Source organism: Amblyomma maculatum, chromosome 6 (assembly GCF_055883805.1).
Source record: "Amblyomma maculatum isolate TAMU_Amacu chromosome 6, ASM5588380v1, whole genome shotgun sequence".
NCBI lineage: Eukaryota > Metazoa > Arthropoda > Arachnida > Ixodida > Ixodidae > Amblyomma > Amblyomma maculatum.
This window is the reverse complement of record NC_139349.1, coordinates 5,330,774-5,353,949: the sequence shown is the minus strand read 5'-3', so window position 1 is coordinate 5,353,949 and position 23,176 is coordinate 5,330,774. Positions and strand designations below refer to the sequence as shown.

General features: G+C 47.6%; 1 protein-coding gene across 1 annotated transcript; it reads right to left on the bottom strand.

Annotated features, from left to right (window-relative positions):
- Nucleotides 1-1,004: 1,004 nt before the first annotated feature.
- LOC146184968 (inactive peptidyl-prolyl cis-trans isomerase FKBP6-like) lies at nucleotides 1,005-21,348 on the bottom strand. The gene is made up of 6 exons (XM_084605851.1): nucleotides 21,310-21,348; nucleotides 14,440-14,573; nucleotides 11,939-12,191; nucleotides 9,546-9,755; nucleotides 5,024-5,247; nucleotides 1,005-1,311 (listed from the first exon to the last, which is right to left on the bottom strand). The coding sequence occupies exons 1-6, from the start codon at nucleotides 21,346-21,348 to the stop codon at nucleotides 1,005-1,007; spliced, it is 1,167 nt and encodes a 388-aa protein (XP_084461977.1).
- Between the last annotated feature and the right edge of the window lie 1,828 nt (nucleotides 21,349-23,176).

Below are 23,176 nucleotides of genomic sequence, written 5' to 3'. Positions count from 1 at the left end.
TGTGCTTGGCGGTGCGCCAAAGGTCACGCTAAAGGTCAATGGTGTAGCTACCGCCTCGCTACGCGAAGGGCTGAAAAATGATAGTATTGCTTTCGCAATAAAAAAATCCGGCGCTTTACGCGAGCTCTTTTCCCACCGCTTGGCACCGACCTCTCTAGCGGTCTAGTGCGCTGGGAAGAGGTTGCGCCTTCGGTTACTTCGAAGGTAGCGCCTTCGTGTCACCCTGATCGCCGCAGTAGCCTGGAATTGTGGCCGTCACAATATGTCAATCGACAACACCTGCTCCTTTTCTCCTGCTCTTGCCCCCAAGGCAGACACCGCACATCTTCGCTGGATATACCTTGTCTACATAAGAAACACCTGCTCCTATGCGGGTGTCCCCCAGGTCGACCGACATATAAGCATGCCTGGATACTAGGTCCACACCACCGGCATTTACTAGATTTCCTGAATCAGGCCTGTACCTATATTTGTGAACAAAAATTCTGCTGCAAGGCCCGGTATCGCAATAAAAAAAAAAACGTAGTCGAAGTACCCGGCCTCAAACCCGGTCATAACGGCCACGTTTTGATGGAGGCAAAACGAAAAAGGCGCCCTTGAGTAGATTAGAAGCGCAAAGAGGACGAAGAGGAGGAAGTGCGATATCAGCGCATGTTAAGAAGCAACGGATGGTCGAAATTATTTCTGAATCCTTCAGAACAACAACTTTCCATCCACACCCATTTTCCTCCCTGCTCCCCGAGCTCGGCTGACGTGTCGACAGAGACGAGTTACACCTCTCATTCTCGAAAAGCAAAACATTCAGTCTCATTTTCGGTCGCCCTGAGATAATTACCCGTGTGCGCAGCAACGGACTGAAACTTGCGGAAATGGCAAAGCAAAATTACACACACATTTCATGTCTGTAGACACGGGCAAGGAGACGCCATACACAAGCATTTATTCGTTGTGAACATGTCCGCCTTCAAGCATACCTCAAGGGCATTTCGACCCTCAGGAACCCTTCAGGCGGCGTCGTGGGCCCGACGCACCTTGTGGCCTCCCCGTGGCATTGGTTGCAGCGTGAGGCCCAGAGGTTCGCACAGCAGCTGCACATAGTCTATCTCCTCCGGCGGATGTTCTGAGCCAAGGTCCAGCTCTGTGCCAGCTTCCGCATGAACCAGCGCCTCCAGCGCGCTGCGGATCAGGCTTCGGATTTCCGGATGCACGCTGTCTTCGATTCTCAGGCGACGCTGACGCGCTGCTCGATCCTCGTCCGGGACCTCGCCCTCCTTTCGGTTTTCGGTAGTGCCCAGTCCCCGCATCATGTTCCTGCTCGCCACGTCGCCAGAATCGGAGGAGGCAAGGAACAGCCATCATTAATAAGGCCACTGTGGAGGTATCCCTTTTACCCATTAACTTTATCTACTCCCCTAATTTTGCTTTTGTAACAGTGCATGATGCCAACACACATTCTTCCATTCCCTTCACCCCTACTCCAACCCCGATAGTTTTTCTCACCACCAGAATATTTCCTTCCTGTGAAATGCGAAAAGCTTTGAGGGAAGGCGGCTTTACAGCAGAAGAAAATTTAATTTCGTACAGCTTCCTTGTGCCTTGTATTTTGTAGCAGGAGTTTGATAACTGACAAAATAACTCCAAATGCAGTTTCTTTTTTTTCTGATTGCCAACTCAAGACTCTGGCCAGTTGTCTTAAGCCCACTACGTGAGTGCATTTATTTTAAAGGACAAATTCCCGTTTTATAAAGAAAATGAATGAAACTTCACATTAACAAAAGCGCAAATATTTCTGCGTAAATGCTGTTCAGTTCAGTCGTTTTTCATTCAAGTCCCTTTTGCCGACCTTAAAGCTTAAATATAGCCTGAAGTATTAACACATTTCACCAGCACGAAGCGTTAAAATATTCACAATCACTACGTCAAACTTCAGATCCGTTATTTGAGTTCATTCAAGAAAAATTACGGCCTCTCCTGCAGTCCAGAGTATATGCAGGCATGAAATGGCTACTCTAAGTCGAAAAAAAAGTACAGAAACGTAACGTTGTCACAGCAGAATTTTGTGCAATGTTTGACTGGTAATATGTTATGACAACAAATTTCTGTAGAAAGATCGGAAGTTTGAGCAGTTACAACATGAAAGTACTGTAGAACTACAGACTACCGAAAAGTACTAGTGAAAACGTTGCAGGAACGTCTGATGTTAGGACAGATCTGCAGAATATTTTGACATATTTGACACTGTTCTGAAGGTTTATTCGGCTAGGCGAGCGGGGAACCGTGCACCATTGGGTAAGGAGCTGATGCCGTTGTTCCGTGCAGCGCCCCTCTCGGGAAAGGAGCGATCCAGCAGGCTTTTCTCAAAGGTCCAGCCAGTTGACGATAGGTGCATGGTGCTATGTATCTGTGTTATGTAGGACGTTACTAGAAATGCAAAATAAATATTCAGAGTAGCTTAAATGCAGAGCTTGAGTGATATTTCTACGAACACTAAGAAATTGACTAGTTTAGGTAGCATCTAGAATTTGAATGCTGGTCCTGTACGAGGGTGGAGAACTCGCTCGTTAAATCTCGATCAGCGCCCGAATGTTCTCGTTGCGGTTCCTGGATGACGGCTTTCGATTGTGGCTCGACGTCAGCTCAAGGTCGCCGACAATAGGAGCTAAAAGCATTTCGTGCTTAAAATGGGCAGGTAGCTGCGTTGCATGTTGGCGTTCTCAAAAGCTATGTCAAGTTAAAAAAAGAATTCGGTTAAGAACAGCCAGAATGAAAGAATAAAGGTGATACCGGGCAAAGGACCACTGTGTGATCAGCGCAGCCATTTAGGAAGACTGCAGCAGTAAGTCATGCCGCAGGAGGTGTCATGTCGCTGCTGAACACAGGTTTCTATAGGAGTCAAACATTGTCGCTGCTCTCACGACGAACCGGGGCTAGCGCAGTCCTATTTGCTTCCACTGTTGAAGATGGCGTTGCCGGGCTGTGGAGGTTTTTACCACGAGTATCTTTAACGTGCTCTGAAAACTAACACCGCGCAATACATACATGTGCTGCCTTGCTCTTCACGTCCATCGAAAAGCCGAAAAGCGGCGCGGCCGCCGCAGCCGAGATTTATCCCGCGTCTTCGGATTCAGCCGTCGAACGCCCTAACCGCGGTGATTGAGCTTCCCACAGCCGAGCTGTCAGCTCGTTCAAAAGCTGTCTCGTGGTGTTTAATTTGTATAACACGGGACGGTGCTGCCCAAGAGCTCCATAAATCTAGCTGGACCCCAGTGTAGCGTACTACTTACTTGAGCCACTTAAGAAGCGGTTTTTGCTTTGTATATGCAATCCGCAGCCTCTCATATGAGGCATTGTGGGTAGCTCAATGGAATAAGTTAAAAAACAAAAAAAAAAGAAAAAGAACGCAAGCCGTGTAATGATAATGAAACGCGACGGGGTCGCACTCGATCTCTACCTTACCCCTCATACGCAGCTATGGCGAAGTAACCAGCCCTGACAGTGCACGTTATGTAGCAACCTCGTCCTCTGTGCATTTTCCTCGGCTCTATGTTGCTAGAACACTATTTTGGCGCAGTTTCACCAGGAACGACCTGTTTCCACAAGCATGTAGGTGGTGTAATGCAACGGCGCATAACAACACAATCGACTCAGCACTCCGTGCAACCGCTGACGTTTGGAACGCCTGCGATGAGTAACGAGTCGCACAGAATGGCCTTTCAAGGAGGCCTCGCCAGGCTCATCTAGGGCACTCGGTGAGAACTGCGAACCACAAATAAAAGTACCCGGATTCGATCCCGATCACCGGCGGCTGTGTTTCGATGGAGGCGAAACGAAGTGGCTTCCGTGTGCTGTGCTATGTCAGTGCACGTTAAAGATCCGCAGGTGGTCGAAATTACTTCGGAGCCCTCTACTACAGCACCCCTTTCTCTCTTTCCGCTTTTACTTCCTCCCTTCGGCGCGGTTAAGGTGTCCACACAAGTGTGACAGATACTGCGCCTTTCCAGTGAACCAATTGTTATTAACAATACCCTTCTAGGTGCGCCTGACTATAACACAGAAAAAATCTACAGATGACAATTGTGTTATGAGGTGTCATGACGTATAGACATTGCACATTGCTGCCTTAATTTGTTGCAAGTATAGCTAATCAGCAGTGACTATGCGTTGCTGTAATGCAAATGTGTAGCTGGCGTCTATGCTCCACTAAGCGGCAGCCGCATAAGGCCACTAAACCATCGCGCTGAACGAACGCTCCTCTGTATCCCCCGTGGTAGCACGATCGCTTTGCGACTTAGAGCGACGGTCCGATTATGCTTCAGCGATTTTTTTTTTTTATTTTAGAGAAAATATTTTCCTTCCCTCATAGGCATTTTGCAATGCTGTATGGCTGAGGCTGCGACACAGCAGACGACGCCAAAGCCGTGGAGAACCTCTTGTTACAGTACCTGGCCATGCCACTTCAAGAGTTTTTTAAACGTACGAGGTCGGAAACTGCACCTCAGAAAGTTGCATACATTTTTTGGGTCCCTCTGGAGGCTATTTAAAAAAGCTAATAAAAGCTAAATGCTATTGTCGTCATTGTATTCTGAAAATCGCGCCATTTTCCTTTTACCTCTACGGCTGTCACATCTAAATTATTTAAGTATTTTAATGCTTGAAATTTGGACGCAGTTTTCTTTATTGACCGCGAGCGCCGCCACTATTCGTAAGCACCCAATGTTCGACGAATTTTGATCGCATTTCTTTTTACATATGGGCTCTGTAGAAGCTTGTCCGCTAAATCGTACACATGTCCTTGTCCACATAGGTAATTTCAAAGCTATCTCGAAATACGCCGTATACCGCTGCGTAAATTGCTGGCATGTTTCGCATGTTTCTGAGTTATGGGATGTTCAATAAATCGGCCGGTGCCGTTACTACACACTTACAGACTAACATTTACCGAAGCTCGAGCTTGACATTACATCAAGCTTCTGGAGAGGATTCATGACCAGTAAAGGAATCGAAGAAATATTCTATAACGTACCGACACAGACTGACTTCCGAGTTCCTCCTCGCCTGCAGGTGCTCCTCAACGAGGACCAGCTCGTTCTGCACGGCGCGTGACGAAGGCGCCAAAGCAAGTGCACGCCGCAGCATGTCAGCCGCCTCTTCCATGTCGCCCAGGTTGCGCATACCGACGCTGCAGCGGTACAGCGATTTCACGCACCCCGGGTTGATCTTGAGGGCTTCTCGGGAACACTGAACGGCCTGCGGAAGAGAGACGCAGCAGTCGCACTGGCTGTTTCATTGCCCCGCTGTCGGCTCATGGGCTCAGTGACAGCCGCGGTTTATTGGGAGCTCTCCGAGTCGCAGCTTTGAAGGTCACGAAAGATGCCGTTTGACCTCTAAACCGAAGGAATGACCTGACGTCATACAACATGACTCGTTACAGCCGCGCCGCTTTTGCTACGTATATCCTGACCTAACTGAGCGCCCAAGTCGGAAGCAGCAATGCTGGTGGTGGTTGGACAAATACGAGACCGTCATATTATGGTGCTTAAAGACAGCGGAGCCAATACAGTTTCGGTTCGATGAAGCCTAGTGAGGACCTCACATGAGCAGCCTTTGCAGTCGTCGTTGTGGCCAGCATGGTCAGAAATATCTGAGGGCAACCTCAGGCGAAATCGAAATTAATCAGAGAATATCCGTGCTTGTAAGCTTGATTCGAGAAAGTATAGGGGAAATGAAGAAAAGGAGACTCAGTGTTACATCATTTAAGTTTCATTTCGTAGGTGGTCTTAATAGAAAATTCATATTTAACTCGGAAATGTAAGTCCAACAGGCCAGGCAACCATTGATATGTTAAAACGCTTTTTTTTTTTTTTTTTTTTTTTGTCGTGCGACGTATGTCAGCACACATTTTCAAAGGGCAGAGTTAGTCCCATACCACTGGTCGAAATGCCAACCATCAACCTACCATTTCGAAAAGTGGCTACAGACACTGATATTGTGGTTCCAATCTCTCGTATCCCTCAAAAGCAATAGATATGTTCCAGTCTTTCTAGTATCCATTAAAAGCAATATATATGGCCTTTGCCTGGTCGCCGTGGCCTCCCGTTATTCCGAAGTTGTTCCATTAAAACTATCGACAGTGTCCAAGTGGCGGAAGGTCTATTGAAGATGTTTCCTCACTATGTAATTTCAAAAGAGATCTAACTCATTGTGATTTGAACTACACGTCGGAACTAATGAAAGCTAACCGCCTTCTGTCAAGGGACTTTGCTAACAACGCCATATCATCCCTTATGTAATCTGGTAGAACGGTTCAATGGTACCCAATATGTAATCAAGAAAATGAGCCAGAAGAGACCACCCGATTGGGATAGATACCTTCCAGCTTGCGTACCGCGAAGTACCGCAGACGAGCGTTGGTTTTTCTTCGAGATTTTGTATAGAACAGTCCCTTCACAATACTCAGGGAACTGTAGGCAAATAAACTGCTTGCAGATCTCAAAACAACACACATTTGCGTGCTTGAGTTACGGAGGAAGCTAGAGAATATCAAGGTCTTGAGAGGTCGCGAAAACGATGTAAAGTCTACTACGACAAGGAAGCCACTCATATGGACCTCCAACCAGGCGACAGGGTTCTCATCCAATTGCCCACTAATACAGTGAAAAGAACCTTACCTAGTGAGACTAAGAAATATGATTTGAAATGAGTTGAAAAAATAGGAAGAAATAATTCCAGCTAAGGATGGTCCCAAGGTAGTACGCACTGTAGTGACAGAACCATACGATATTGCCGAGGAAAGTCCTTACAGTTGGAGGAAATGTACTGGATGAACAACGGTTTTAAGAAACTCATATTTGAATGCAGACGGTTCTACTAAAAAGCAAGGCGCACATTTTTTGGATGTCCCGGGAAAGAATTATGTGATATGCTACAAATAGGCCTCTCTACAACATCCCAATCAGTGTGAAGAAATACCAATACCCGTCAATTAAAGAGCGCATGCAGGAGATGGCAGAGCTTCTTATAATTAGGAGAGCATAGTCTGCAAACAACGCCCCTCTTATGGTTGTCAAAAAAAGCCCGATGGCACTAACAGAATGTGCGTGAATTTTCGTCGGCTAAATTATATCTTGGTACCCGATGCTGAACCTATTCCAAGAGCGTATGTGGTGTTCGTTAAGGTAGCCAACGAACAGTATTTCTCTAAACTGGATATAGCTAGAGGGTATTGGCAAATACTAATGGTGGAATCTTCGAAAGAGAACGCTGCCTTCTGTGTGGCGGGCCTATTTTTGTTTTGAGTTCATCCTTTTGGGTTCGAAGACAGCGTATACTTTCATGAAGCTGGAAGGTTTTGAATAGGCTTCAACATATGGAACACCATATTGATGACATCCTTGTAACGATAGATACACGCGGGAAGAGCACGTAATTACACTAGAGGAGCTCTTTTACAGAAGTCAGCAATCCATATTGACTGTAAAACCAACAAAATATAAGATCAGATTTGAAGCCATTTCTTCCCTCGGACACAAGCCAAGCGTTGGTCGCGTGGCGACAAAAAACGATACCTTGCTAAAAATATTAACAGCCAAGACTGACAACCAAGAAAGAAGTGCAATCGTTTTTTGGTTTAATGGGATACTATAGAGTTTATTCCCGACTATTCGCACATAGCCTATCCGCTTATCGAACCCACTGGGAAGGCTTCCAGCAATACGCTGAATTGAAAAGTTGAACACGAAAGCGCTTTAGTGACTTTAAAGCAGCACATGGTGAAACCACCCTGTCTGCTTGCTCCGAATTCGCACAGAAAATTTGTTCTTCGCACTGATGCATCGGACAGAGCATTGGGAGTAGTATGTTACATCTAGTATTCTCCGATAGCACAGGAGATGAACTACTAGTAAACGCTATTCCATCATTGAAAAGGAAAGTTTGGTTGTGGTATGAGCAGTGAAGTAATCTTTCATATATGTCTACGTGAGACATTTCGAATTCAAAGTGACTATCAACCGCTTGAATATCTGATCAAGGCCAAAATGGAAAATAACAAAGTAATGAGATGGAGTTTGGCCTTGCAAGAGTACGTGTTTAATGTGCAGTATATTAAAGGCACAGACAATGCTGGAGCAGACTTCATGAGTAGAGGCGACTAAACAGCTGTATATGCATTTCTTTGTCTTGGTTGTGTGCTTGTACAATAAAATTTTGTGTGTGTGCCAGTATGTTCGAGGACATCGTAAGAACAACGGCAGTGTCCTAATAGCGTTATGTAAAGGCAATTTCAGTGTATGGTGTCACTTGTGTGACTGCGTTCATGACAACTGCGGTGTTCCGAGTGCTGGTTCCAGACTGGCCGAAGACATTTGGCATGTGGGAAATCGTGACGGCGTCGAAGGGATCGGCAGTTTTGTATAAATTATTTTTTTTAAGAATAAATTATATTAAATCAGCTATCGTAATGGTACAGCTGGTACCTGATCCATTCTTCCGGCCCGAGCGTTCTCCCGAGTTCCGCAGCACACCACATGGTGTCATGTTTGAAATTAATGATTTGGTACCAATTTGAGAGCGAGGCCTTTATTCGCGCCTTGAGGTAAGGCTGCACCAGAAAGAAATAAAAATATAGAGGGACCTAATAGTATAAAGACCCAGTTTAAGCAAGTCCTATGAACGTGCCTGCGTGCGACGTAGGGATAACATGCCTGCCTCGGCATACATGATAGCTGCAGGATGGTTGCTTCTGATTCTATCTTCCAACCTCAAATGACCAACAACAGTTGGCAGCTCCTCTCTAATTTCCGATGCCATCTGGTCTCTTTTAGTGGCACAAACCGCCGAGGAATCAGTGCTCGTCCACATCAGCTGCCGGCTATCACATGCCATTGCCATGCCTGCGAATTTTCGCTCACAGCGCCGGCGTCTACACAGACGCCACAGGGACGCCGACGCCGGATTTTCGGCAAGTCTCCTTCTTTTACGCTACTGTGTTGAAACTTTAGCGTCATACTACAGTTCACCCTAACTGTACGAGGCTACGGCGCTAAATGATCCCTACAATATCGTGGTTTCTTGTGGCGTATCCCACCGCAGATATCGACGCACTTGTTACCCCATTTTGCTTTTTACCCTAACCGAACGAAGTGAATTGATGGCGTTGGGACGACTATTTGGATCGCTACCGAAAGTCGGAAGGTTTTTCACTTTAAGCGGAGTCAGTACGCTTACGTCATGACAGCTTCACGACCCTTTTCGATCGATCCGAATTATCTAGCGAAGCTGACTCTCCTTTTTCTACCGAACGCGCTCTCACATTAAAAGCTGCTACAAAGGAGGCATGCATGCATGTACTTGTACATTTGTCGCGCTAAACCTTACAAACTGACCGAGACCACATCGAAAACTTACGGCTGGCGGATGCGCAGTGTAGTAATTGTGAATATAAATTTTGAACAACCAGTGCTTGAAAACAAAATATTGACAGTGGCGTACATTTAGGTCATCGCGCACAAATGCGGCAACCTAAAGGTTCTTTCTGTCAAACGCACCCGCTTGTAGTCATGTGTACGTAGTGCGCACTGGGCCTCGTTGGCAAGCAGTGTGGTGAGCATGTTCTTGCGCCGGTCGCGCCCCTCTTGGTCCCCGGGTTCGACGGTCCAGCCCATGGCTCGCTTCGCTAGCGCGTAGCACCGCATGGCGGATGAGAACTCTCCAGCCTCGTAGTACCGGTTGCCATTTCTGTGCTTCAGTGCACACATCTGCGAACAGGACAAAAAGGCGGTGAATTAAGGGAAACCACAGAGTTACAAAGCTACACGACTAAAAGAAGGCATCAAAGTGTAAGTTTTATAAATACAGCATTATCCGCAATGGGAATGACGTGTGTGCAGAGGAATACAGCGCACAAGCTCGGACAAGACGGATGCGAACCTAACTCAGTTTGCCCCTGTTAGCGTCCGTCTTGTCTCTACTAAAGCGAAAGCCTTTATAGGCTCGTGACTAGCCAGCATGTCCGTGCGTTAGCGAGAAGTCTCCGCGAGATTCCGCGTGATACCGCGTGACTAACAGCATGGCCATTCGTGGCGTCATGACGATGCCACATCCGGTTATGTCTTAACACCCAGAACTGACGTCATGATGACGTCACGACAGGTCATGACATCACCATGCGTTCACGCATAGACAATTACTTAGTGTCTTATCCGGTGGTGGCAGTAGTTCTCTGTTTATAATTCTTGGAGTCGAAGAAAATATCAATAGCAGAGAGAGCTGGGAAGCCCTGCTGCGGAGCGAAGACCCCGCTCGGCAGCAATAAGCCATCCGCCTGGGGGCCGAGGCCGCGAAGAGACAAAATCTCTTTGTTAGCCTTTAGTCGCGGAGGCTCCAGCCCTCATCCCCTAGGCCTCCGTGCCAGGGGTGGGGAGTACGGGGCCTCCATTTAAGGTGGACAATAAAAGTTGTTATTCATCCATTCATCCACGCATAGACAAAGCTGACCCCGCCGGGCGTCCGATCCAGGCGTCCGTGCGGCGCCTTTCATTTGCCGCGTCCTCGAACGCCGCACCATACAGCATACAAATTTCGCAGGATTCTATTTCGCAATCATCCTGATGATGTCATCAGAAAAATAGAAATCCTGTCTCCATCGGGAATCGAACCTCCATCCCTTGAATCCCCAGCCTACCTCTTTAACAAACTGCGCCACGCCATCACCGCCTAGGTGGTGTTGGTCACGCCCGGGAATGTAAAACGCACATCATAATTTTCATTGCCTGCCGTGAGGACGATAGTAGCGGGATTCTGCGAGTGAGAGATACCGCGCCTTTCCTTTCCTGTAAACTAATTACAGAACGCCGGTAAACTTTAAAGCGTTCAACAGAACGCTGGTTGTGTTCGACAAGGGGCGCGCGATCTATCGAGTGCAGCAGTATCGCTCAGGCTTTTGCATTTCTCCACTGCAGATTCTTCAATGCTGCGATTTTTTTCTGAGCTGTTGTTCACTGTATCACAAACCGACTTACCACCAACCACGTATTATACTTGTGTTTTAAACTTGTTTGGTTTGGACATTAATAACAAAATATGCCAGGAATTCCTTTGTAAATCTTCATTTAAGCCGAATATCAAGTATTCTCTTTTAATATACATACAGTATATAATACATACGCGTGCATCACTTAATTTGAGCCAAGGGCTGAAGAAAAACGAAATATTACAGGCGGCCAAGAGAAACCATGCAGTTGTATATTGTTGTTAACCGCCTTGCACACCACAGGCAATTTGTACTTTTGACATTGAATGATAGTTAATTTTATGCCAGGATTTTCAAATTTTTACTTCAGGGGAGAAATGAGATTGCTAAGTGGGAGAGCACCTTTAGAAACCCCAATTTCATTTCGCGCTATGAAGGAAACCTGATTTGTATCTTCTTTTCCCAGCTCCAAACAAAACCTGCGATATATGAAAAGGAAACACGGGATGAGCGCACGTCCATTCTTTCCGCAAAACATTACCACATGAAAAGGGTCAATGCTCGCGACATACCAGCGGTAATAGAAAAACCAGATTTTACTGCAGTTTTGAGAGATCTACGACATGGGATATGTGTTTCTAATGATTTGAGTTAAATTTAATGCCATCCTGGTTTCCCATGAAACATTCCTAGCTGTGAGGAGAGCGGCCACACGACCCCGTTGTTTTGCCACACCACCTTGACAACAGGCAGCAAGCACAAGAGGAAGTATAACAATGAAACGGGTAGAGCATGGGTCTACTCCTCACCGGGCCGTGTACTTGCACTGGCTAATCGCTAGGCGTACACTACCGACCAGATAGTGGATAACATGCTTTCTTCAGACTCCTTCAGCAGCGAATCATACATTGGTTTCGCGAACATCACTAGACTTCAACCAGGCAAACATGCCGCAGTGACTATACCCACCTCATAGACTGCGTCGAACTTCAGTAAGAGAACTTCGACTCGATTGAGGCAGTCCAGGACTTCGTCGTCGTGCTCGACCACAAGGAACGACAGAAGATGGACATCGTACGTCAGTGTCGCTCGAGGTGGAATGCGCGGAGGACAGCCCAGCTCGCCGAAACCATACTCGGGGGTCACCACCACGCGGCACCGCTCGCCCTGGCGCATTGTCAGCATCGCAATGGCCAGTCCTCGTACTGTCAGGTTGCTCACACTGTGGGCGAGAGCGAGCAAAGGCGCGAGCGTTACTTGATGCAGGATGTGGCACAGTTCGCGTCACACGTCTGTAATAACAACTGCCGCATCGATCCCTGTCGTCAGTCGTGCAACATCTACGGGTCACAGATCGAAAAGTATCGTTGTACCCTCAGCGACCACATAAGTTCCACTGGTCTCCCTTCAAGTGTTTGGAGGTTAGCTCCACCGGTCTTCCCGTGAGTTGCATCTGGCTTTAGTGTAAATTCAATACCCTTTGTATTAGGCTATTTGAGACGGCTATTACAATGTCTCTCCGCAAACTCCAGACGCGCACAACTTGCATGTGGTCGTTAGTTACCTTAATTCCCCTCCCCCCCCCCCCCCCCCCAAAAAAAAAAAAATAAAAAAAAATAAAAAAAAAATAAAAAAAAAACGATGCAAGGGATCGAGTGAAAAACGGTAGGGTCTTAACTTAGTTGAACCGAGTAGGATGTTTTTGCTGCGCTTATGCGCACAGTGGAAGCTGGAGACGCGGACGTGTAATCCACAGAGCGGGTCTTCGGCAGCACAGTCCATTGGCCAATATTGAAACTTTGCCAATGTCCGACCAAGCATAGTTTCAGTACATTGCCAGCATAGTGCGAAAATTGGGCCAATGGTTTGTGCCACATGGGATATGACAGCTTGCACGCGCGGCGATCGGCTGCTATTATATAGGTACGGTGTTCCGTACTCGCTTCGCACGACAAATTCCTGGGTTTGAGTCCGCTCGACTCCGACATTTTTTATTCGTTCGAGCTCGCCATATTTAGCCCACCACGTTCTTAATTCGGTTTGAGCATATGTGAATAGTGCTTTCGAACTAAAGTTATTCGGGATTTAACGTTGTTAGGCTATAACGGCCCCGTAAGAAAGAATCGTTTGCATTACGCGCGCGAGGACACGCGGATTGTGACGCTATAATCTGACAGGCCAATAAAGAGTCAGGCACAATGACAATTGACAAGATTCTTATGTCGCTATGATGTCGGTGTGACTGCATTCGGGTTGACACTGGTTCATTGAACCACCGGTGCTCATTTATGAAATGACGTCAGCTCAGGAAATACGGTTTTGATCACAATGATGCCATCTACTGGCGCGGTCTAGGTTATTCTTCGATCGTCTTGAAAGAAAGGTTAAAAAAATTCGGGAGGTGTACATTTGAACCTGCCTTCAAAGATATGACGAGGCAGCTCTCCTCTATTTCACGCGTACTCATTAGAACAGAGCCGTAATCTGTACCACCACATATGCGACAGACAATGCGACTGACATAAAGCCTCGGTTTACCGAGCACTTTTTTTTTTTTTTTTAGTGCTTAAATATGCCCTTTCGGCAAAACAAATCTAAGTATAAAGACGCAGGCCTGTGCCAACTATACATGCCAATAACTCTCCAGGCTATTATGAAAGAGCACTAACAAGGGTTGAGGGTGAGCTTCGGTTCGCAAGCTGAGCCAACGTTTCTACAAGAGAATTGTCTGTCTCGGCAGCGTGAACATCCCTAATGGGCGTTTAAGATTTTCGTTCCGAAGAAGAAAAGCCGGGGAGGGGGAGGGGAAAAGAAGCAGGGCGAGGAATGACAAAATATTCTTCTTCGGTATGGATTTCTGAGCCCGGAACTGCCGATCACGTGGCCTGAAAAAGAAAAAAGTCTCCAACAACAGGAAAAACTACAATTCAGGGACAGGGCGGAGACAGGCATTCCAAAGGTTTGTTACTGGTGTGCGGGCATTAACATCCCAAAGCGCCTCAGGTTATGAAGAGACGCCGTAGTGGAAGGCTTATGAATTTGGACCACCTGGGGTTCTTTAACGTACACTGACATCACGCAGTACACGGGCGCCTTGCTTTTCTCCCCACTCGAAAAGCAGCCGCAGCGGCTAAGATTCGATCCCGCATCCTTGGGCAAAGCAGTCGAGCACCCTAATAATCACTACACGGCGGGGCCCCATTGCGAAGGGTCCTGATAAAGTGTACAGCTGCAGGGGAATAGTTACTACGAAGTTTCCGCAAGATGGTTAGAAGGATAAATACAATAATAAATTATGTGAACCATACCTGCCACGCCTGACATTATCTGAAGAAAAGGATTAAAATGCGGACCAAAGTAATAGTCATAAGATGGAAACATGTCTGGAAAAACACGAGCAGGTTATGCTATTGCGTAGGGGGGGCTCATACTATGCAAGCGGCCTCCATGCATAATAGCAGCACACTCACCTGGATCGGTGAGGAGCATTCCTTAGCCACGTCGAGTCGAAGGGCTCGTCAGGCTTTTCGTCAGCGTAACCAGCGTAATGTAAAAATACGCTTGCGTTCTCGGGCACCGTCGGGCCGCTTCCCGGCTCGATTATCTGCAGTGACACGCAGTGACACGTTCACTTCTGCTGAAGCAGCAGCAGCGATCGCGGAGCTCAGCGGTAAATGGAGGTGCAATAGCTTTCTCTGTGCCCCTAATACAGGAATCCAATATATTCGAAGCCGTTAAAACTTATGGAAGACATTAAGCTCCACCTTAATATTATACGCAACGCAATAGCTTAAGCTACCAGCTCACATTAAAAGCCCCTGTATCAACGCCCTCTCTAGACAATAATAGTGACGGAAAAAATTCTGAACTAGCTTAGCTCGGCTATGCAGAATATACGTAGTAAGAGGTACATTTTCCTGGCTGAGCTTGTTGTGGTCACTGTATGTTTAACCCCAGTCTCTCGCACACACTACGCATGTGTCCGAACGGATTGTTCACAAAGTCTGCTTCAAGTGTCCGGGTCGCAGATGCACTTTCCGTAACCCGAATGGTGTGATCAGTCACAGGGCGGGCCTTCACATCCTCTTATGGTTCCCGTTGACTGGCGTCTTCTATAGGCTTCATCTCGGCGGCTATGCGCCGTCCGCTCGGCAGTCTGGCATCTCCTTTTGGCAAGCCGCTCCTCTCTGAGGGCGTCTCCGCTTCTCTCTTCGCCTTCTTACGCTCATTCTCTCTGTTGAGTAGCCAAGTGCCAGGCGACAGCCTCAGGATCGGAAGAGCTAATATTTTGTCTATACCGTCGTTTAGCAGTGGCTGGACTCTCCTTGTCTGCATCCATGTCAAACTTTATGATCGGCCTTTTATACTCATCTCCCTTTTTATGCGGATGCAACGCGAGGTTCGGATGATACAGCGGGGAGCGGCGACGAAGCGCGCGTCGCGCCTGTGGCGTCTCTCTAGCTACCATCATACATGGCAAAATTACTTTTGAAATGGAATTAAATTACATTAATTATTACTTTGCGGAAAACCACAGCCACATTACTCATTACTGCTCCCAAATGTAATTACTTCTAATTCAATTACTTTTAAATTTCATCCCAGAGAGCTATTCCTTTCCTCTTTGCTACAGCACTTGCCATTAACAAAACAAGACAGCAGCAAAAAAAAAAAAACACAATTACAACAGAAGCAGAAGCATGGTCGAACGATCGTGAAATGACCGGCCAACCCATGCGTCTTGCTTGTCCGGAGCTGTCTTCGCCATTGGAAGGCCCGAAGAAGCTAGGTTATTGCTTCCGCAGTTCCAAGAATCGACGTCGGCACCTTGTGCTCACTGCTCAGTGATACTCAAGCCACTGTGGCTCACGCCATGGACCCTTTCGCCTATCTCCCCCAACCCCAATCCTCCCTCGCCCCGTGGTGACGAGTGTAACCAAGCACCACTGTACCCTAGCCCATGCAACAGGGAGTACCACTGCGCAGCGCTCCTAACCTGTTTTCAACTCCGGCCTTTTTGCACCATCTGGCCCTTCGGCATTCTCTTGGCGCCTTGCATCCTGCTGCTTGGAGAATTGTTGGCATGGGATAGCTGCACTGTCACTCTGCTACACACGAGGTCTCAAACGCACTGTCTGCTCAATTCTGTCTCCTTCTGCCGACCCGTTACGCTGGCTTCGGCTTGCCGCATGTCGTTCCTGCTTTCGCGAAACTCTACTTTGTTGTGTATTGGAGTAGTGGCGCACTCCAGTAAAAGTAATTTCGAAAGGAAATAATTACTTTTGCTGCGAAATCACTACTACTAAAAAGTAATTCATTACATTACAAATTACTTGTCTCTTAAGAGGAGAATGGCGAAAGCCTACCCTTCCTATCCTATAATTTGCCTCCCATCGTTAGCCTCTTGTCGCATTCGAATTATCGACAGTATGAATTTACTGTGGTGTGCAAGTCCGGCCACTTACACCAAGACGCTGACTGCTTGTCCCGCCATCCCGTAGATCCTCCCGATTTGTCCGACCATAATGCTGACGACTACGTTTTGTCCATCTCGGACTTTATCAATATCGGCTCCGAACAGCGTCGTGATCCTGCCCTGCAACTAATTATTGACCAGCTGCGCAACCGATCCTTCCGCCAGCATATTTGTGCTCCATAACGAGACATTATACAGACGCAATATGCGTCCAGATGGCGCGGACCTTTAACTGGTCGTTCCGGCTCATCTGCGCTCTCCTGTCCTCGCCCAACTTCACGACGTTCCTACAGCAGGACACTTGGGAGTATCACGCACGTATGACAGTGTGCGACGCAGATTTTTCTGGCCTGGTCTCTACCGCTATGTCCGTCGCTACGTCGCCGCTTGTGAGCTGTATCAGCGCCGTAAGACACCCTCGCTTCAAACTAGTGGGCCCCTGCAACCAATTCCAGAGCCAACTGAGCCGTTTTCTCTCTCGTGTGGGCCTCGATCTTCTTGGGCCTTTTCCGGCATCGACGTTTGGAAACAAATGGATTGCTGTGGAGACTGATTATACCACCCTATATGCTGTAACCAGGGCTATCCCCACCAGCTGCGCCTCCGACGTTGCCGACTTTCTTCTGCGTGATGTCATCTTGATTCATGGCGCTCCACGTCAACTGCTCACAAATCGCGACCGCTGTTTCCTCTCTCAAGTGATTCATGACCTTCTCCGCTCATGCGCTACTCGTAACCAGTTTACCACGGCCTACCATCCGCAAACGAACGGTCTTACTGAGCGCCTCAATCGCACACTGACCGAAATGCTATGTATGTGTCCGATCACCATCGTGACAGGGACGTCTCCTTACCTTTCGTCACGTTCGCCTATAACTCCTCACGCCATGACACCGCCGGATACTCTCCCTTTTATCTACTCTTCGGCCGTGACCCTTTACTCCCATTCGACACCTTGCTGCCTCTTGACGACTCTTCCTGCAGCTACGCTTCGGATGCCATCGCCCGCGCTGATGCCGCCCGCCACTTTAATCGAGAGCGTCTTGGAGCGTCTCAGCGCTTTCTAAAGCGTCGTTATGACCATCACCGAGACGCCCACTACCCTCCTGGTTCTCTCGTACTTCTTTGGCTCCCAGCTCGCCGTGTAGGTATGTGTGAGAAACGTTTGCCTCGTTACGTGGGCCCTTACTCGGTCTTGCGGCAAGTCACCGATGTGACCTATGAGATCGCCCCTCTACAGCCCAAGAATCCTTCCACTACCCCTCATCCAGAACTCGTGCATGTTGCCCGTCTAAAACCATATCATTCGAGTTCTCCTGTGTAGGACACACCGGGACGGTGCTTCTTCGGTGGGGGGGATACTGTTACAGAGCACAGTATCGAGACGACGACAGCGTGCTGATGTGAAGTAGGGAAGACGACGACGCTCAGGCTTAGCTGACTTCGTTCTGTGGTGTGCGTCTAACAGTGAACTAGTGTTTACCGCTGTGTACTTTTCCTTAACAATATCTATAGTGGCTAAGTAGAGGTGGTAAGCAATAAAAGGAATCCATACGTAGTTGGATCGCGATACATGCAGGCTAGCAAGTCGTCAGCAAATATTTTGAGAGGCTTTATATTCCGAGGTCGGTGCACGCGCTGGATAGTCTGCACAGCCGAAATTACAGCCGATATGCATACTTAGCCAAATGCGAAGTATGTGCGCAACACTGCATACCTTTTTTATACTTTTCTATATTAGTTTGTTATGCATTCGTTTTGCTTTGATAAGAAATGTTCTCGTGCATTTGATTTAACTCAGTACATTGTTTACTTAAATTATATTGAATTGCTCTACAGGAAGCGAAAGGCGCAGTATTTGTCATACTTTTTCTGTAGACACCTGAACAACAACGCTAGAGAAAGGAGAAAGCGGAAAGAGAAAAATTAGCGGGCCTCTTAGAAGTCTCTTAAGAGGAGAATGTCGAAAACCTACCCTTCCTATCCTATAATTTGCCTCCCTTCGTTAGCCTCTTGTCGGCATTCGTTGCAGTGCTACATATAATTATAATTGGTTTACAGAAAAGGAAAGGCGCAGTATCTATCACACAATCTCCGCGGCAAGTGTGAGTTTGGATGGCACACCATCGCTCCTGTCGGCCAATCAGAACGCCGCAAAAGCGGGACACACTTTGTCCACGACAGCAGGAGCCATTAAAGGCTTTCGCCTTGAAAAGAGGTGGCGAAGTTTGGGGCTTTGAAGCAATTTCCACCACGTGGGGACCTTCAACACGAAGCGACTCTCGTTCGGCCCATATTGTAGCATGGCGTTTGACAACGGCTTTTTAGATGTAATTCTATCTAGCATGTATCATTTAAGCAATAGTATTATCAAGCTAATTTACCTCATGCGGCAGCATATCAGACTGCGAACAAGACTGCGCGATTTGCTAGATGAGCATCTTGAGGGTGTCCAGATTCACAACATAGATTATTCGGGGAGTCTTGAATGTATAGAGCGCCTCCGGAACGATGCAGCATACTTTCACACTTCAGAACGCTGGCCAACGTTTGACGACCGGCCACCACTTCTGGTGCTCTGCGAAACGAGATAAAGTTGCGGTAAATAGTGTTCACATGTGTTTCTATGGGTCGCCCTCCCAACTCGCATCCGCGCCTCGGTAATGAGATTTCATACTTTCACAATTCATTCTGGGATGTATGCGGTTGCTCTGCAGCGAATAACCACATCATAGGTGCCCCGTGAAATGAGAAAACTTTGAAATCTTTTGGTTCCATGTATTCCTAAGGGCGCTAACCCTACTTTTCACCCCCAGTGGCTGCGGCGCCGCGAGCGCCCCCTTTGTTTATAAACACGGTGTTGGTCTCTATGAAGCTACGAAGCTGACCCCGCCGGACGTCCTTTCATTTGGCGCTTCCTCGAACGCCGCATCACAAAGCATACAAAAGCAGACGCAGTACTGCAGGCATCAGCGGCGTTTGAAATTGATTTACAGGAAAGAAAAGGGCAGTATCTGCCAATTCTGCGCGGACATCTCCACCGAGCCGTAAGGAGAAAGGTGGGTGTGAAAAAAAAGGAAGAGGTGCCGTGATGGATGGCTTCGTATGAGCTTCGGACCACCGCTTAATAGACGCTTTCGCCTCATCGCTCTTTAGTGGTCCGAATTGCCTCCTAGCATTTTTAAGGCGAAAGCCTTTAATGGCTCGTACTATCGTGGACAAAGTGCGTATCGCTTTTGCGGCGGCTGTCGCGTGGCGTTCCTTGGCGCGCGTACAAGTTTGGGATTGCCGATGGCAGGAACGCTAGACAAGACGAGACCACAGGCTTTCGCCTTACTTTAGTCGTTAAAGTCCCTGGTAATTTTTAAGGTGAAAGCGTTTAATGGCTCATGCTGTCGTGGATAAAATGTGTCCCGCTTTTGAGGCGTTCAGGTTGGCGACGGGATCAGGTTATAGAGATCTCGACCAATCAGAGCACCAACACAGTATGCTCGAATGCGTGCAAGTACAATATAATTACTATAATTGAGGACTAGTAAGGAATTTCATTAAATAATGATAGTTTAAATATATGCTTAATTACTAATCAGTTATTTGACTAATTAACTAACTACTAATTAGTGCCAGTTGCGTAGCAGAACGGGATACTCAGCCTTTCGCCTTTCACTACTTTAGTCGCTAAAGTCCCTCGTAATTTTTTTTCGACAGCGAAATGCACAGCTTTCGTGCGTGAAGTGAGCGCACGTTAAAGGACTCCACTCCCTTTGGGACACTAAGCCCAACATATCAAACTAAACGTTCGTAGGGGTAAAAGCTGCGTTCGCGGCTTGAAGCCCCAGTGCTGAGGAGCAGAACGCCGAAAGCCATGAACGCTGAACTCTAGGCCCATGCACCGGCATCTGTAATTAACTAAAATCGTCGCGGGAACGCGAATCACCCTTGAAAATGCTAGAGGCTGCGTAGGCACAGGACGCCGTTTAACTTTTTACACTCTATTTTATGCTATATGCGCAGTACCATCCGGTGCAAATAAACCGCAACTAGCAAGACTGCATAATCACACAAGTTTAGCTAATGAAACAAAAAAATGATGGTGCTAGCGCTTGGCGAGTCTGCGGAAACGCGCATGAAGAGGGTGTTGTAGTCTGCTTAGGTTCTTATTGAATCAGAGACGTATGCCTGAATTCTCACCCATCACAAGAGGTTATTCAACGTGCACCGACACCCCACAATACAGCGCGCAACCTCAGCGTCTACCCTCCATCGAAACGCGGTTGTTAGCGGCGGAAATAAGCCATGCCCTGCATACTCACGTAGGCACCGGTATAGAACCTGTGCTTAACGTTGCATTCTGCGTTCAGTCCAGGCATCAGAAAAGTGTCGAATGGCTTCTAAACGCAGTACAGTATGAGTGAATCTGCGCTCTTTGGTTCGAAAGGTCGTCACTGGAGTGGTATGAGCCGATTTGAAAATTCCAGAACGAAAGATAGGACTTCGGGGCGTCGGTGCACGGCAGAAGCAAAAAATGTTGCCTCACTCCGTCAACCAGGCTAAAAACTCCTCCTTCATAAATAATTCAGACACAGATCACAGATCTGGGCCACGACACCACGGTTGTGGGCAGGTAGCTCGAAGATCCCAAAGCAACGCGGCTGAAAGAAATAGTTGCACAAAGTGCGTTTGGTTTCCTCATTTAGGCTGCTCCTCCTACGCGGCATACAAGAAATAACGTCAACGCTTCAAGTGATTCATGATTCAAGGCCAGATTACGTTAGCATTGCGACGCTATAGGAAGAGGAAAATTAGGAACGAGAAATTTAGGAAAATTAGCCCCTCGTTTTGACAAAGTGTGGCTCTCGCTTACCCTTTTCTGAACTCCGCCGTCCTGGGTAAGAAATTCCATGATTCCTTCAACTTGTGACCGCATTATCATCAACTAGCCTTGTCAGATGGACTATATCGCGTAACACGAGCGTTGCTGTCCTGACACATCGGCGTCCGACACACAAAGAAGGCAAAAACAGCCCATAGAGACGGACGCAGCGCTGGCAGCGACTGACTGATGCCGCTGCGTATTGCCGTTCCCCGATAGCAGCTCTTATTCGTTTTGAGCCAATGCACTAAAGATGGCGCGACGGACGCAACTGGCATGAACTGCAAGCAATTTTAATCCAGCAAACTATTTTATTACGTAAGCATTTCAGTTTATGCACTTCAATGTATAATCAAACAAACATATAGGTTTATTGACTGCCTTTTTGTTGTGTTTTATTTTTTAGTAATGCAGCCCGGGGGCCACTTCCGTTGCTGCAGTTTTCAGGGAATGACAATATGCGCCGCCGCTAACGAGTTAAGACAACGTGACTGCGTAGATGTTGTGGCTGTAGGAAGAAGGAAACGAAAATGCACGGGCCTGCTACTGGATCTGTAGCTGAGCCACCTCCACTGCCTCGTGCGGAAAGAAGAGAGAAAGTAGAGAAGAAACAAAAAGAAAATGGAGAGAAAGACAACAACAGCCATTGTCCACCACCGAAGCAGTGACGGGTGCAATGACGGCCTACAACAGATAAAATTCGGTGGCTGGCTAGCCCCCGCCGCAAGCGGCGTTGACCTACCGTCCCAGCCCCGTAGGGCCAGGAACTGCCACCCTTCACCACCTCCGCGTGACTGCGTAGATTGATTTATAAAATAATAATAATTAATAATAATTGGTTCACAGGAATGGAAAGGCGCAGTATCTGTCTCACTTGTTTTCTGTGGACATCTCAACCGCGTCGTAAGGGAAGGGAGGAAGGTGGGAGTGAAAGTGGAAAGAGAGAGAGAGAGGAGCCGTAGTGGAGGGCTACGGAGTAATTTCGACCACCTGAGGATTTTTAACGTGCGCTGGCATCGCACGTTAAAGAGAAGAGAGGAAGGTGGGAGTGAAATTGGAGAGAAAGGGTAGCTGATATTGCGCGCGCTTCCCGTAGCTGATATTGAAATCAGAACTTGCAGTTCCTTTTTCCGGTGAAGTGTTTCCCTCCGCATATGATACACGAAGATGTACAGGTGTGATCCTCTCCCTCACTAGGTGGTGGGTGAGCTATTGTTGTCCAGGTACAGCCAGGCCCCGCCGGGGTGGTGCAGTGGTAAGACGCCCGAGCACTGTGCCGGAGTACCCTGGTTCGAATCCGACCTCGGCGGCTGCGTTTCGATGGAGGCGAAACGAAGAGGCGTCCGTGTGCTGTGCGAGGTCAGCGCACGTTAATGATCTCCAGGTGGTTGAAATTACTCCGTAGCCCTCCATAACGGCTCCTCCATCTCTCTTTCCACTTTCACTCCCACCTTCCTCCCTTCCCTTACGGCGCGGTTGCGGTGTCCACAGAAAACAAGTGAGACAGTTATCGCGTCTTTCCCTTCCTATAAATCAATCAGTCAGGCACAGCCAGAAAACATGAACGTGCCACCCAAACCTAAACTGTCTAATCTTAGGCCCTCGATACCTACTGATAAGGCTATGGAAGTAGATATCAGCCAGAGACCTAAACGTACAGCTGAATCAGTGATCGAGCCCCCCTACACTTTCTCCCCCAAAAAGAAAACAGAAACGAAAACTAGCGACTGGCCCGTGATGAATGACAAATCAGGAACTGATTACAAATGTGACGTAGAAAAACTAGAGAAAATGTTGGAAGAAAAATTTGATAGCAAATTTCAAGAGTTGGTGCAACTACTCAAAGTAGAAATGAAAA